The sequence below is a fragment of the Neodiprion virginianus genome, chromosome 5, assembly GCF_021901495.1.
Source record: "Neodiprion virginianus isolate iyNeoVirg1 chromosome 5, iyNeoVirg1.1, whole genome shotgun sequence".
Classification (NCBI taxonomy): Eukaryota; Metazoa; Arthropoda; class Insecta; order Hymenoptera; family Diprionidae; genus Neodiprion; species Neodiprion virginianus.
In genome coordinates this window covers 3594192-3608719 of record NC_060881.1, presented here as the reverse complement: position 1 = coordinate 3608719, position 14528 = coordinate 3594192, and the positions used below count along the sequence as shown (strand labels likewise).

Here is a 14528-nt window from a genome sequence, read left to right as displayed (position 1 = left end):
CGAAATAGGCCTCAGCCCCTAATTTTTCAACAAATACGCAAAGATTTCCGAATCAGATAACGTGCTCATACTCGATATATGTGTATATACTATATATGTATGCTTTATAGATAAAATACGTGTAGATACACAGAATAACATCGATCAGCGGTTGTAGACGCCTCCATATAGATCGTTATTTATCAACAGTTACGAGTTAAAATTAATTAAAAACACATTCACACCGAACGGTGTGCTGAAGACACGGTAGATAATTGACCGACGCCATTATCAGCAGCTTCGTGCAGCGCGGTGTATGTATAAGTGAAAAGTATCGAAAAAGCGATTGATCAAGCCTTTTGCGATATTATTGCGTTGTGCCACAGGTATAGAGGTGTCCTTGCATCGGGCGCACGCAATCTTGTGCCGCAGACTAGCAGGATATAGGTATAAATAATTATAAATCTCGATGCATCGGCGCTGCGGGAAGCGGAGAACTCACTGCAGTTTATCAGCTTCTCTCTTAATTCATGCCGCGTACGACGGCTGTCGAAGAAAACGGAGCATGGCTGATATTCTATCGCCCACGCAGCCCTTTAATCTCGTAGCTCGTTCTTCATACCGAATTTATCTACCTCGGTGGATTAATTTATCGGTATTGAATCCGTGGCTGCAGCGAGGCCGCAGAATCAGGTTTCCGCCCCCTGTGATCCACACTGCAGTCCTTCACTTCTTCTCATACATCTATTGATTTTTTTCTTCTCTCACGATCTCATATGGCAATATGCGTGTGCACATAATAAATAACGTACCTACATATCCATCGGAAACCGGTTATATATAGGCATATATCTGGCTTGCAAATTCTCGTAAATTCACATACGCGAGATTCGACTGGAGAATGAGATCAAAGGAGCAAGAATTATAACGCCGGTGAAATTCGTTGCATGATCTATCGATCTTGGATCTGTTCGCGGATTCCTGACGTAGATCAAATTGGTATCGCGATCAAGACGGCTCGAATTAAGTGACGTCAACTCGGTCGGACGGTGCGTTTTTGGCTGCATCGTTTTTTCGGCACTCGATGCTCGGTGTGAAGACTCGGCCGAATTCTCGCGGCCCCGCAGCCGCCGTTGCACCGCGTCCTGGCCGATGTCTTCTTCGCGGAACTCGTCTTCGACTTTCCCGAGGACGGAGGCGGCGTCGGTGACGAGCTACTGCAGGAGCCGGAAGTCCGGCTGGAGATCGTACTCAGCTTCCCGTTTCTTCTTCTGTTCTTTGCTGCCGACGAGTTTGCACGATCGCTACAAGGCGAGGTGTTGCCGGTGGAGCTTAAATTAAAGAAAGGCATTCAATAGGACCAATATGTCGAGTGTCTCTTAGAGTAGGTACAATTGTTAGTAAACAGGCTGCAGGGCTTCTAGACCACAAAAATTTTCCCAAGTCTCTAAATCGACCCACTCCGCACATTTCAAATTTACCACTTTACCCCCGCTTCCACTTGTCGAGTACATTTGCGCATTCCGCCCGCACACATTTAAGATTTCCGCCGCTTGCGCATGCGTCGTAGATCGATTTGGGGACTTTGAGAAAGATTTTTTGTGGTCTAGAAGCCCTGTGCAGTATAGTTGAAACTCGAACAGGACCACGAAGCGAAACAATTAACGAAACATTAATCTACCTCACGTACGATGTACTGGATTGATGATCAAGCAGCGGGCACACAGACGGACATTTTTCCGTGCATTCGCAGAGGGATGGACAATCCGATCGAAAAGGTCTCTTGGCGATCTGCGGAGAATCGGAGTTATAACGATGGGGGTTCAATTTAACAACGTGAACACTGTTTTACTAGTACCGTGTGATTAATCGATTAATCGGCGGTTTCGATTCATATACCGATTAACCGCAAGTTCGATTAATTGATTAATGCAAAACTTTCGAATGATCGATTAGTTGCAGAGCACCAGTTTTTAAACTTCCAAACTTGTAACGGCCTACTTTTAGCACGAGGATGGCTAGAAGAATCTGCGTGAGGACGAGGAAGGCGGAAATGCAGTAGGCGAGTGCGGCACTGCGGAAAACCAGACGGCTCAGGACTTCGGCGCATCCTTTGTCGTTTATGGTATCTGCGTTCATGGTAAAATCCATGTGAAAACAGGGCCTCATCGATCGGAGCCTGCAGCAGCTGAACGGCACCGCCATGGACCGGAGATCCTCGTCAGAAATCCTCCGCTGACTCGACATCTCGTCCCGCGATGCATAGTCCGCTTTCTGTTGACAGTGGTAGAGAAGCTTGCAGTTATAGTATACTAGGTATAAGACACGACATAGGACGGCTCACACTCGGTCTCGTGTAAAAAGGCAAGAAACCGGATATGCTGAAAGAACACGGGCAAATTCTCACCTGCCAATCGAACGCGATCCAGTCGCTGTAGCCGGCGTGACCACAGCACTGCAAGGTGAACTGGAGCTGGTCGATGGTGGTTTTGTGCGACGATTCCTCCGCGTAGAGCATCATCGAGGCGTTGAAAACACCGGCAATATCCTCCCGCCGTATGTTGAGGTAAGCACCGAAAGTCGCGATAACGGCGGCATTCATCAGGGCGCAGAAGAGAACCGCGATTGATAGGCACTTCAGGAGCCCTTTGAGACACCGGTAGCGAGGATCCCGTCGTCGCCTGTTATATCGATAAGGTTTAACGAACGGTTGGTGTTGAAAAGGACCCCGCAGAATCTTTGTGGAAATTGGCTGGATTTACAGTATGTTACTGATTTTTCGGACTTGTATCCATGAGAACTTTTAATCGGGAGAATATGTACTATAACATACTGGGAGCCAATTTCCATAAAGATTTTGCGGGGCCCTTTGCCAGGAACAGGTTGAAAACTATGCCGTTGGGGAAAAATTGCGTTTTGTTATCGGTGCACAGTGAGCGAGATAGATAAATAGTACAAAGCCTGCGCTCGAGTGTTTTACGCTTCGAGGAAGTCGGGGAAAAGGAAACGAGTCATCCAGCTCAAACACACGCGTTTCACGTGCAGAGCGGCTGATGTGGTACGCATGAATGTTGATGCTGATTGCGATTCAGTCACCGCAGGACTCACAACGCTACCGAGAATCTTTGAATTTCCCACTGTGCCCGGAGATAACGTTTGTTAACTCGATAGTGTTTGTCTTTACTTCTGGATTGCGAAGACTGTGGCGAAGGCTGCCGGCCCGCCTAGACAGGCGGACACTACCGTCAGGATCAGGGGTACCAACCCTCCAGCGAATCGGATCACGTTCCACTCGGCAAATATCCCCACGGCAAGAAGGAAGAGACGTTTCCCTTCCAAGATACCGAGTCCAACGGCTATCGCGTGTCCGGTTTCGACTTCCCACCCGCACTCGCAGCTCGCTGCAGCTTCTCGAGGCTTTTCAACGGGTTTTAATCTCTTCGATAAACCGTTGCACAGGCACGCGATACCACCCATCCGTCATTTGTCGTCTCAAATTTGATCGTCAGCCGCGGCTGAAAGTCTTCCTAGCTGTTGTGGCACCAATGGATTTTTTAATAACTGCAGGAAATATTAAAGCGAATTAAATCCACTTGATAAGGGATCGTAAACGTGAAAATTTGTTCAAAATCGAAAGTTAAATTGCATACTTTTTTATTCTGTGCAGAACACTTCGGATAGAGGTTGAAATGCTGCGTAGTTAGAATTAATATCGGTTTTGCGTCGACATGCATAACTGCCGAATAATAACACATATGCATTATATACATACCGAGGCTGTAATTGCGCACAGCGATTAAACGAGCGAACGATCGAAAACGTTACATCGTTACAAGTTACGTAATTGTTTCTGCTGCAGTATACTGTGCAACGGAATTGTTACCAATGGTTATTACCTTGCGGCGCGCACAGATGTGTACAAGTATAATGTACATATTGTATACATACGTATGGCTGCGTCACTTTATGCGTAATTACATTCTTCCTATACGGGGTTATATACATCACATGAATTATACCGAGACGAAACACGATACCCGATGCATTCAGTGCAGGTAAATATTTACTCCGCTACTTTATAGCTCGTCAAGTCACGAGGGTAACGAGTGAGCTCGGTAATTACAATATATCATTTTGCCGCATGTATGTGGTATCAATTAATTAAAAAATACATCATGTTTAACAAGAGCGAAAAATCAAGTAATAATGAAAAATAATTATAATGCAGAGCTATGACATTATAAACATACGCAGAGTTGGGTATTGAATATACATATATATATATATTTTTTTTTTTGACATAAATTTTAACCCAAATAATATTACTCTTACCGCTATCCATCGCACTATGCAGCTGCAATAGACTGAGATTTATCACTCAACTGTGATAACAGCGCAAGGATCGATCAAATTTAATCTTGATATCTGTTTTAGACACCTATAGAAATGTGAGAATGAAAGAATAAAAACGTCAGCTCGTCAACGCGGATGTCACGATCTGTCATAAACGATTTTGCTTTGTTTCTATGAATACGGAGGGATCATCGCCTCTGGATTAGCGAATTTTGTTTTTTATTTTCAAACACACCGCCAGATCTGTTCGGCTAGCTGCGTATGAAACGTCGGCGAGATTGAGAAGCAAGACGCGTCATCGCCTCGATAGGTCTTTAAAGAACACCTGTTTCGGCGCCGGATATCAGATTAGATCTTTGTTACTGTCATGTGTACAGTGCTACGTCCAGAATCGCCGATAAAAATAAAACTCGAATGAGCTACACACGTTTGTATAATTGTATTTCTGCAACGATCTAACGTACAGCTATACGGTAACTTGTGTTTATCCAAGTTCCGAATTGAGTCTCATACTTATTGTTAAGGAGAATAGTCGACTTATTATTGTAGAGAAAAAGATACCGTACAAAAAAAAATACAAAAATAGAAAAACACATAGGCGAAGCTCCAGGATTAACTCAAAATACAGGCTTCGTTCGAACGATTTTTGCATGTATAAAACTGTATTACAGTGCTATAATAAACCTTGTTTTCCGTAGGCTAAATATCTAAGTATACATAGGTATAAGGTACATACGAACACACATTTATACAACTAAAAATTAATTGTTTCGAGTATTATTAATAAAATTGCAGGTACGCAGATTGCTTTTGTTTCTGTTACGTTTCGTTTTACCTTTTCCAACGTCCCGACTGTGGTGAATTTTTTTTTTTCAGTCAATACTGTGCAATATGTGTTATGACTCTGCCAAATTTTGAAAATTTCAGGACGCAGAAGCAGGGAAAAATCGCTGAGATCATGTTCAAAGAAATCATCTAGGAAATTTTCTGTTTCCCTGCGACAGCCTCTGCAATTTCTAAAATAAGTATTTTATATAAAACTTAACAAATTTCCACATTTCCAGACGTAGGATTGCCTCATTTTGAAGCTGTAAACGTGAGCTTCGTCACGCACCTGATTTCGGACGCAAATTCATGTATATATACAGTATATATACAGATTTCCAAAAAAAAAGGAATTTCTACCAGGTACTCCTCATACTACGGTTAACTTTGTCAATTGATTTGCATTTTATAAATATTGACTTGAGATCGCTGCTTCCCGAATACAAGGTAGGCAAGAAACGGCCAATGCTCGGTAAGAAATATCGAAAGTCTCATCTGTGCGTTAAAAAATCCTCGAAATATCGGCGACCACCATAAAGACGTTTGCAATAGGTTTTTGTGCACCCAGGTTTGAAAGCCAAGCAAGAATTTGCTGTAAGACGACATTGATGAAGTATCTGAAACGTAAAAAAAAAAATAACATTATTTACCTCGCTACATAAATATAAAATAAACACAAGTGTAACATAGTTCAAATGACGCAATATTCAAGGTTTCCGTACAACTCGATCAACTGCCGACAATTTCCTCAGCAGCGTAAGAGCGAAAAAGAAAAAAATGAGTAGAAAACTTTTTGAGGCAACTGGACTCACCCACTTCAAGGGAATGATTGTTGTTAGAAGTGGCGGACATAGCGAGCCGATAAGTAATGGCGGTAAAAGCGTCGGGATCAATCTGCGGGCTTATCGGCCAAACTCCCTCAAGAAGAATTTGTCGCATTTTCTCAAACTCTGGTCTCTTCGCTGCGAGACAGGGCAGAAATACTTCGTCGAGAATCCGAGCGCAGAGAGCCTTTGTCTCTTCTACCGATCCCGTGCAGATATTGAACCTTTAATAAGAGGGAAAATCGATTATCTGTTGAATATTTTTGATAGATATATGTTATTGAAATTGAAGTAGTATAGTATACTGATATTATTACATGTTTTCGTCTGTTCTTAATTTCACGTTTATTTCTATTTTGCACGATATTATAATCTCATTACTGTGGCTCCATTTACTTCGTTTGCGAGTAAAAATCAACGAACAACTTATATATAACTTGTTTTCTAAATAAAAACAAAAAAATTAACGTATATCTAACTTGTCTTCTAAGCTTAAACTGCTTATATACTTATATAAATTTTTTTCTTAAACCTTCCCGGGGATACGGATTGGATAATTGAACTGAATTGAATACCTCTCCTCTATCCCCAGCATGCTTCCAATGACTCGCCAGAGGTGGATAAGCCCCTCGAGGTCTTTCCGAGACACCGCGACGCCGAGTTCGTCGCCACATAGGATAGTGAATCCGATGAACCCGAACTGAGTCACGGCCATATCAAACTGGGAAATCCGATTTATACCCGCTTCGGATGCTCGCTTGGAAGCAACGCAGTGTTTCCTCCTCACGTTTTTCAAGGAGGCGAAGAACCTGCCGACGAATAAGAAAAAACTCAAATTACGATCGTCATAAATTACGTACGGGTAGGGGTAAAGAGAACGAGAATCGTCGATTGGTAGAAGGAACTCTGGCGAAAATCTGATTCATAAAAATTTTAAATTTGAAAAGTCTAACTATAGAAAATTGTAAAAATAGCAAGTCAAAGTACAGATTGACAAAATATAAAAAGGTCAAAACATAGAACGGCAAAATCGAGAATCTGTATACGATTCTATGCTCTGACCTTTTTATTCTTTTACTTCTTCACACTTCGACTTTCAATTTTTTTAAATTGTACAAATTAAGTTTGCGCTTCGTTAAAAATTCGATATTGTGGTCCTGAAATTGTTTGATCTTTCTACATTTTTACCCCACCCCCGGTAGAAAGGGAGCAGAGGATCTCGACCCTTTGGCAAAAGGCAGTGAACTCGGTGTTACGGGGTATTGGATTCTTCGTTTTGCGTCTGGAATTCTGTCGCTGTGGCTACAGCCCGTGGCTATATTTAGAAGCAGCTCAAAAATTCGTGGAATTGAAAATGGAAGAAATCCGATGATACGGATAGAGTTACGAAGCAGTTGGGAATAAGCCGGGCGGCCAGTCGTGAGGCTGCAGCATTCACGTATGTGTCCTGATTACTTGCGAGTCTGACCTTATTTGGACGGGTTAAACCCACCGCAGCCTCTCCTGCTCGATTATCCGTGATGTCGTTATACTGGAAACTTCATCTCGATCTACGCGGATCAAGCATTAATGTATGCAAGTATTTATAAGTATTCTTTTCTCAAACGATTACGAAACTCGGAAATTCGTAAACCATGTTTAAAAACGCAGGACGTCGAAAATCGTTTGTACATGAGAAATCGAAAAAAATTCAGGTAAAATATACGTTGAAATATTTTGAAGAAAATTTCTCTTTACTTATCAAGTATGCATCGCACTTTTTCCGACAAAATTACAAAACAAAATTCAAATAATGTTTCGGGGGAAAAATAAACGCGCCCAATTCAAACTGGATTCAGCACAATGAATATGGGTAATAATAGTGCGGGATTCGTTTACAGATGGCGCTAGTTTACGGGGCAATCACTGTGAATCCCCAATTACCGTACGCCTGCAAGTAGGCAAACAGCGTTGCCAATAACGTTCTCGTCTCACGGAGGCTCAGGTATTTTTAATTTCAGGATCCTCCCACACCATGAACCCAAAAAAACTGAATTATAGAACAATGAAAGGAAGACTGAAAGTGTTTTAGAAATCTGAACATTGAAAATCTTTGCTGCACTTACTCCTTTTGCTTTTCCGGTTCCCGTTCGTACCATATGAAAGTGTGAAGAATCGTTGAAACATATCGACGAAAGGCTGTGCACGGTGTTCCGCTCTGTTTCGTGAATATGAGAATATCGAGGATGGACGGTACGGCTAGAAGCGATAGAAGACCGGCAAGTTTTGCGACCATCATCGTGAACACGTTGTTGTAAAAAACAGTCTGGCCCACCCGGAATTTATCCGCATCGTAGTAGGCGGGTAGATCCATTTCCGGTAATTCAGAGTCAGCCATTGTCTTCGATCCGACTTCAACCAGCAACCGGAAACGCTCCTCGACTACCTTTTCTGCAATATTGTGTTTAGATGTCAATATTAAAAAAAATTTCATGAAAATGAAAATCTGCGGACTCGGTAACTTGGAAGAAAAATAAAAACCAAAATTAGGAACTGGTTTTCGCTCGGTGTTTCGAAATTTCAACAAGTTTCGATACCAAACGAGTTCTTAACGATATTAACCGATAAAACTGGATTCTTCCCAAAAGAAAGAAAAACAGTTGACCCTGTGTCTGAATGGGAGTCTGAAATGTGATAACCGAAAAAAGAGAAGAATATAGTTATAATCGGCTAAACGTCGATTCTTGAAATGTGGAAAGAACAGAGATTTTACGACATATTTTGCGTGACAAAAATATTCGCGTACGGCTTGAATGTGAATTTTTGTTACCTTCACAGGTGAAGGAGCATATTAACATACACGGAGAGCAAAAGTCATGTGTCAACAGCGTCCTGTTTCCAAATAAATCAATTTGACATTCACGGAGTCGCGTCGAGTCCGCGAACGTGGGTTATGCCGATTGTATAATGCGCCGATCCGTGCGATTTCCTTGGAGAACGTAGCACAATTTTGACTAATTTGTATTCAGAGTTTGTAAAAGACGGTACATCTGTACCGATTGCTAGCGGCATGTTGAATCGTACGTACATAGTTTCTATGATGTGCTCAACGATCGATCTTATCCGATCGCTGACATCTGTTTAAATATGCAAATCAGCCGGATCCGATCGATTCATTGATCAACACAAATTTCGCGAACCGCCATTCGTGGATTAATTTCAAATGATCGAGTTTCAATGATTCTTAATCGAAGAGTAATGGAAGTATAACACAGTTAAAACGAGTATCGGTGAAAAAATTCTTTATCCTCAGGCATATCTTCAGTTACGTTCTGAATGGTCGCATAAATAATTACAGTTGGTTTTTAATACCAAGTAGAAACAATTGAACCTATGAGGGTTTTTACTCAAGAGAGAGGAAAGGCACATACAACAGGCGTTGGACATGTGAGCCAAGGTCTGTTGTAAATGATTGGCAAGTTACGGAATGCACTTCTACAGAAACGCGTATGTAACGTGTAAACGTGTAACAACGCAAATTGGCGGTAACATACAATGTACACGTATCAAGGTATCCAGGGTGCTAATCACTTCCAAGTTCGAATCACAGCACATCGACAATCGCGCCGAATTATACGAATTCAAGAAGTCTCGATTTCGAATTTAATAACTTCCCGTTAAATAATTTATGTAACGTTTATATACAATTCGGTCCAAGAATCGGTCGTAGACGTAAAAGAATTTTGTCGCAAAATAGAAATTTCTCATCCAAACTGCGTTTCCATCCATTTTTCACGTGTTCATAATATTTGTCCGCGCTCAAAGTGAAAGAGTGTCAATCGTCGGAGATCGAGGATCAAGCTTCACGCTTCTTGCACAATTCTTACGAAATACTTCAATCGCCGACATTCTTCGCCTAGCCGTATAACACAATATTGTTGCTTGTAATTCTCGCGTGTTTTCAGTGAAAACTTGTATACCAATGCACGAGTTTTTCTCTGATGTTCGAATGATTTTTGTCAAATCTGGAAAACGAGGATTCAGCCAGATGAACTCGGACAACGACGGAAATTTCGTATAAAATAATGTACTGTGAGAGAAATTTTTAGTTCCGGTTACCGCTCGGTCTTTAACTTTTTTCATTTATTACCATAATCGAAAAATATAGTTCTAGGTAGAAAATGAAAATTAGTTTTCTAGCCGTTACCGGAAAGTCTAGTATCCGTTAATATTCTTTCTCATTACGATCACTGTTGCTAGATTTTCTTGCAACTGTTGCGAAAATTTAACGCTCGTGCAAGGATAAATTGACGTTAAAGCCTCGTTTGACTAAAAAAGTAGAGTAAACCTCAGAAACTGATTTTGCGTCGCAATTACCAAAAAAGGATCGACGATAGCGTAAAATGGTTAGGCCTACCTCGTTTTTCGTAATACCAACGATATTCAGACAGATTTTTTAACGATACCTGTTTTACTCAATTTTTCTAATTACCACAGAAATGACGCAATGGGCGTTTATAGATTTTCAGGCTCTCATCGACGCTGTGATCGAACGAATGAGAGTTTGATGGCTACACCGACTGCCGACAAATATGCTATACATACACTGACCGAGCGCGTTACACATCGACTACACCGACTGACCTGTATTCTCGGGGTCCTGTTTCTCCCTGAACATGGCGATGTTGGCGTTCTAAAGCTTCCTCTTCTTAGCAACTTCTGCCGAGCCCAAAATTGCGAAAGGTTTAAAAACCATCTGAAGACTGCCTCGGAATCAGTCTTCCACGATCGTTAATACCGTTTTCAATATCGAATGTAGAGACGATCTTATTGCACGCGGATAGACGGACGACCGAATCACCGAAAACTACGCCGGAACGTTGAATGAAATGCCGGATTACGCGAATGTCCGCGTTTTCGACGTGACAACGGTCAGTTTAAGTTGAACGAGAGAGCTGCTTCTGGTGCTGTTGAGGCTGCCCATCGACTTCACACAACGGTAACCCCAGCTAGGTACCGTCTCTCTAAGCCCATATGACCCCTCTCCATTTAAAATTGAACGAAAGGTGTTTTCCCGTCGGCGGGGGTCTCACTTTGTTGGCCGGCTTTTGAGCGAATAAAGCATCGCTCTTACCGAGGATGAGAACAAGGAAGAATTTCTTTCCCGGTGATAAAAGAACGTCGGAAGATTAGCAAAGTTTCCGGATTGATTTTTTTATTTTCTTGTCTATCATCCTCGGGTTTGTCATCAGTCATAATCAATAGCGGATTTTCTACGGTGTTGTCGGAAGCTGGAGAGAGCGAGCGGATCTAAAGACGCAATGACGGAGATTTGAATGCGAATTTTAGTTGCGATCGGAGTTCGAGATGGAAAAATGAAAAATCAAAGGCTAACGAGCGATTTGCGAAAGGGAAAGTATAGAGTGTCGTCCTCTAACGATATTACAATAATATCGTCGTGCGCATCGCCACGTTTGCTCCGATTGCGTTGTTGTATAAGTTCCTGTCAAAAGGAGGGGGAAATTTAACGTACGGTTGAAGCGTTGGAAATACGAGTGAAAGTTCTTCGTCACACATATACAAATGCTTACACACTTTCGTAGATCTAGACACGAGCGTAATATGGATGAATGTTCCGGGCGAAGAGCATGGGTATATAATAAAAAATGTAAATTTAGTAGATCCGCAAAGTCGATCGTTTCGTTTGTCTTCGGTGTGTATGAATCGTCAGGAATTTTGACACGATATAAAGTAGCAAAAAAAAAGGCCAAAAATTTTGATGTGAAACAGAGATTATCAATTTATTTTTCATACTTTAGAATCATCAATTTTATACGAGAAATTGTTGAAACGATTCTCACATGAGGATTCTCGACGGTTCGAATAACTTTGAAAATTTTTATTTTTTTATTAAAAAGAAACAAAAAAAAAAGAAAAAGTTCTAGTATTTGAATAGTAGTAGTAATAATAATAATAAGAAAAAAATATCCTGTTCGAATACGCATGAAATTCGATAAACTCTAGTATAAAAAAGCCTGTATGTGTTGGCGTGCACGATAAAAGTGTTTAGTGTGTATTTTTATCTATGCTGTACAAGCGACAATGACAATAAGAGATAGAATTATGCAAAACGCATAATTGTATGAATATTCATGTAACTCTGAGTTACAGAATGGCAAATTAACATATATTCACCGCACGCATGCCGAATATTTTCTTATTACGTATGATTGTAATTACTGTAACAGATCGATTATGTTTACATATTTACACGTATGAGTGCGAAAATAAGTTAGGATGAGTCAATTTAATACGTACGTGATACATTTTCTCGAGAAAAAAAATTCGTGTATTATAGAACAACAACAACAACAACAACAATAATAATAATAATAATGGATGATTAAAAGTAATAATGAGATTATTACCAGCGTAATGATATCGAATAACGTCAATACTGCTAATACATTATGTCTAGACTTATATTATCTAATAGTAATGATAATAACTTAGTATATAATTATTGTGAGCGGGGTGCAGCATGTTTGTTTTAAAAACAAATTATTTCTTAAAACTTTTCAAATTAAAAAAAAAATAATAATAATAATAATAATAATAATATATACATACATATTTAATCGATCGATTAAACGTCGTTGAAATAATTTCTTTCCGATACAAAATTAGGATAAGAAATGATTTCTACTCAAATATATATATATATATATATATATATATATATATATATATATATATATACCAGAAAGGGGATGTTCTGTGTAAGAGCCTGTGACTTATGCATATGTGGACAAAGTAAACGAGTTTTCCAACGGATTTTCACAATATTACTAAACTACCATTATTATATGTATATAATTACAGAGTGAGATCTTAATATCGTGTGAGGCTCCCGATATAACTTATATATTATACATGATATTGAAGAAGCACCCGGTATGTTTCACGCATAAATTATTTGATCAACGAAAACTAAAATATTGTATACTGCGTAATAATAACAATAATAATAATAATGATGATAATAATAATAGTAATTAGTAGTAGTAGTTGATGAAGTTCGATTATTAGGACAATAATGATATAAATAAGTATAATTATACTATGCGAATGATCAATGTTGGTATGGACTATAATTGCAATTATTAAATATGAAGCGGTACAAAAGAAAAAAAAAAAAAAAAAATCGAATAATAATTATTTTCCGCTGAAATTAGATGGCAACTTTTGTAATATTTATTGTTGGTACGAGTCAAATTTGGTGTTTAATCGAAATTAATATTATAATTTCTTTTTGTTCCTCGCTTTTGTAAAAATTTAAACGCGCATATTTGTTACATGTGATATTCTTCTTTCGTTGTTGTAACATAAAAAGATCGAAAAACACACATGCATGCAAGTATTTAATTTGCGCTAATCTATGCCACGGTGCTATGAAACTTTCTTCGCGGTTAAATTCAATTTCTTTTCTTATTATTCGATTTACTTTCAAGGATGTTGCTAATTCCGTGACTATAAACGTAGTTACTAATTTCTCGACTTATAATGGGTTTTAGATGATCGCGCACGCGAGAAAGAGTCGACGCTGGATAGTTCTTGCGATAATAGTAGTAGTAATAATAATAATAACAACAGGAACAGCAACAAGAATAATTTATTTCTCGTTGAGCGTGAGCAAATCAGAATCATACTTACACATCATAGGTATGCACGCGTATAAGGGGTATAATAAATCATTCGATTTCAAAAACGATGAAATCTTCCGCATCGAATTTCAGATTAACGTAAAGCGTCATTTGGCATAAAGCACGATCATCAACGTTTTGAAGAGGGGTGGAGTACAGAACGGAGGCTAAATGAAATACTCATTGTAACAATTCATTCATTTAATTCGTGTCAAAACTTTGTCGTCTATTTTTTGTGTAATCGGTGCCATATGAAATTGGATTCTAGAATAATTTTTTTTTCCTCTGTTTATTCTGTCTTTCTTTTTCTGCTTGAATATATATATATATATAGTCTAGAGTTTGAATCTAACGCTGGTGATTATTGGTGTGAAATTTGACTATTTGATTATTTTTGAAACTAGAGTAGAGGGCATTAGCTAAGGATTCTAACGGTCTAAGGGTACGAAAAATGTGTTATAACAATTCTGGTATCTTAAGCAGGTATAACTGATCTTCTCTGAAAAAAAAAACAAGAAAAAAAACACAAATTCCAATTTGCTTTAGTTTTTTCATGTATCTTTTATACACGCATATACATCTATATTTATATGCGAACAAAAAATATTAAAAATACAAAAATCAATCGATATCTGATATCGCGATAATAACAAGAATAGGTATATTTAATTACATAACTGTACGGAATAACACGGTTTCATATTTCTACGTAAATAATAAATGGCAATGTTCCGATATTTCTTATTCTGATCATTATTGTTATTATTATTACCATCATTATCATTACTTTTATCATCCTACCATTCATTTTGGAGTGTTCTATAATATCACTGTTATGGGGTATGCCAGGGTATTCACTTGTTGA

The 14528-nt window shown here is 39.2% G+C and overlaps 2 protein-coding genes and 1 long non-coding RNA gene across 7 annotated transcripts; 1 reads left to right on the top strand and 2 right to left on the bottom strand.

Moving 5' to 3' along the window:
• Positions 1-85: 85 nt before the first annotated feature.
• On the bottom strand, positions 86-3456 carry LOC124304969 (uncharacterized). 3 transcript variants are annotated; one of them, XM_046763827.1, is made up of 5 exons: positions 3164-3456; positions 2387-2660; positions 1981-2253; positions 1661-1770; positions 86-1310 (listed from the first exon to the last, which is right to left on the bottom strand). In XM_046763827.1, the coding sequence occupies exons 1-5, from the start codon at positions 3454-3456 to the stop codon at positions 1013-1015; spliced, it is 1248 nt and encodes a 415-aa protein (XP_046619783.1). In that variant the 3' UTR covers positions 86-1012. The 3 variants fall into 3 exon arrangements, with proteins under 3 accessions (XP_046619783.1, XP_046619785.1, XP_046619784.1); XM_046763829.1 differs by lacking the exon at positions 3164-3456 and adding an exon at positions 2813-3070; XM_046763828.1 differs by lacking the exon at positions 3164-3456 and adding an exon at positions 2960-3047.
• On the top strand, positions 2412-4915 carry LOC124304976 (uncharacterized). 2 transcript variants are annotated; one of them, XR_006908297.1, is made up of 2 exons: positions 2412-2545; positions 4414-4915. It is a non-coding gene; the product is annotated as an uncharacterized LOC124304976 (long non-coding RNA). The 2 variants fall into 2 exon arrangements; XR_006908296.1 differs by lacking the exon at positions 2412-2545 and adding an exon at positions 3942-4034.
• A 258-nt stretch (positions 4916-5173) lies between these two features.
• On the bottom strand, positions 5174-10976 carry LOC124304973 (uncharacterized). Of its 2 annotated transcripts, XM_046763841.1 has the most exons (5): positions 10605-10973; positions 8087-8411; positions 6557-6790; positions 5970-6205; positions 5174-5774 (listed from the first exon to the last, which is right to left on the bottom strand). In XM_046763841.1, exons 1-5 carry the CDS (start codon positions 10636-10638, stop codon positions 5548-5550), a joined length of 1056 nt encoding a protein of 351 aa, XP_046619797.1. In that variant the 5' UTR covers positions 10639-10973; the 3' UTR covers positions 5174-5547. The 2 variants fall into 2 exon arrangements, with proteins under 2 accessions (XP_046619797.1, XP_046619798.1); XM_046763842.1 differs by lacking the exon at positions 6557-6790 and having other exon boundaries at positions 10605-10976.
• Positions 10977-14528: the final 3552 nt, after the last annotated feature.

Coding starts and splice junctions, on each gene's coding strand:
- LOC124304969 (XM_046763827.1), bottom strand. CDS start 3,456: ATGGGTGGTATCGCGTGCCTGTGCAACGGTTTATCGAAGAGATTAAAA. Junction 1,771..1,980: donor TAGCCATCCTCGTGCTAAAA/GTAGGCCGTTAC, acceptor GATTCTCCGCAG/ATCGCCAAGAGACCTTTTCG. Junction 1,311..1,660: donor TCCAGTACATCGTACGTGAG/GTAGATTAATGT, acceptor CTTTAATTTAAG/CTCCACCGGCAACACCTCGC.
- LOC124304973 (XM_046763841.1), bottom strand. CDS start 10,638: ATGTTCAGGGAGAAACAGGACCCCGAGAATACAG. Junction 6,206..6,556: donor ATGCTGGGGATAGAGGAGAG/GTATTCAATTCA, acceptor CTCTTATTAAAG/GTTCAATATCTGCACGGGAT. Junction 5,775..5,969: donor CAATCATTCCCTTGAAGTGG/GTGAGTCCAGTT, acceptor TTTACGTTTCAG/ATACTTCATCAATGTCGTCT.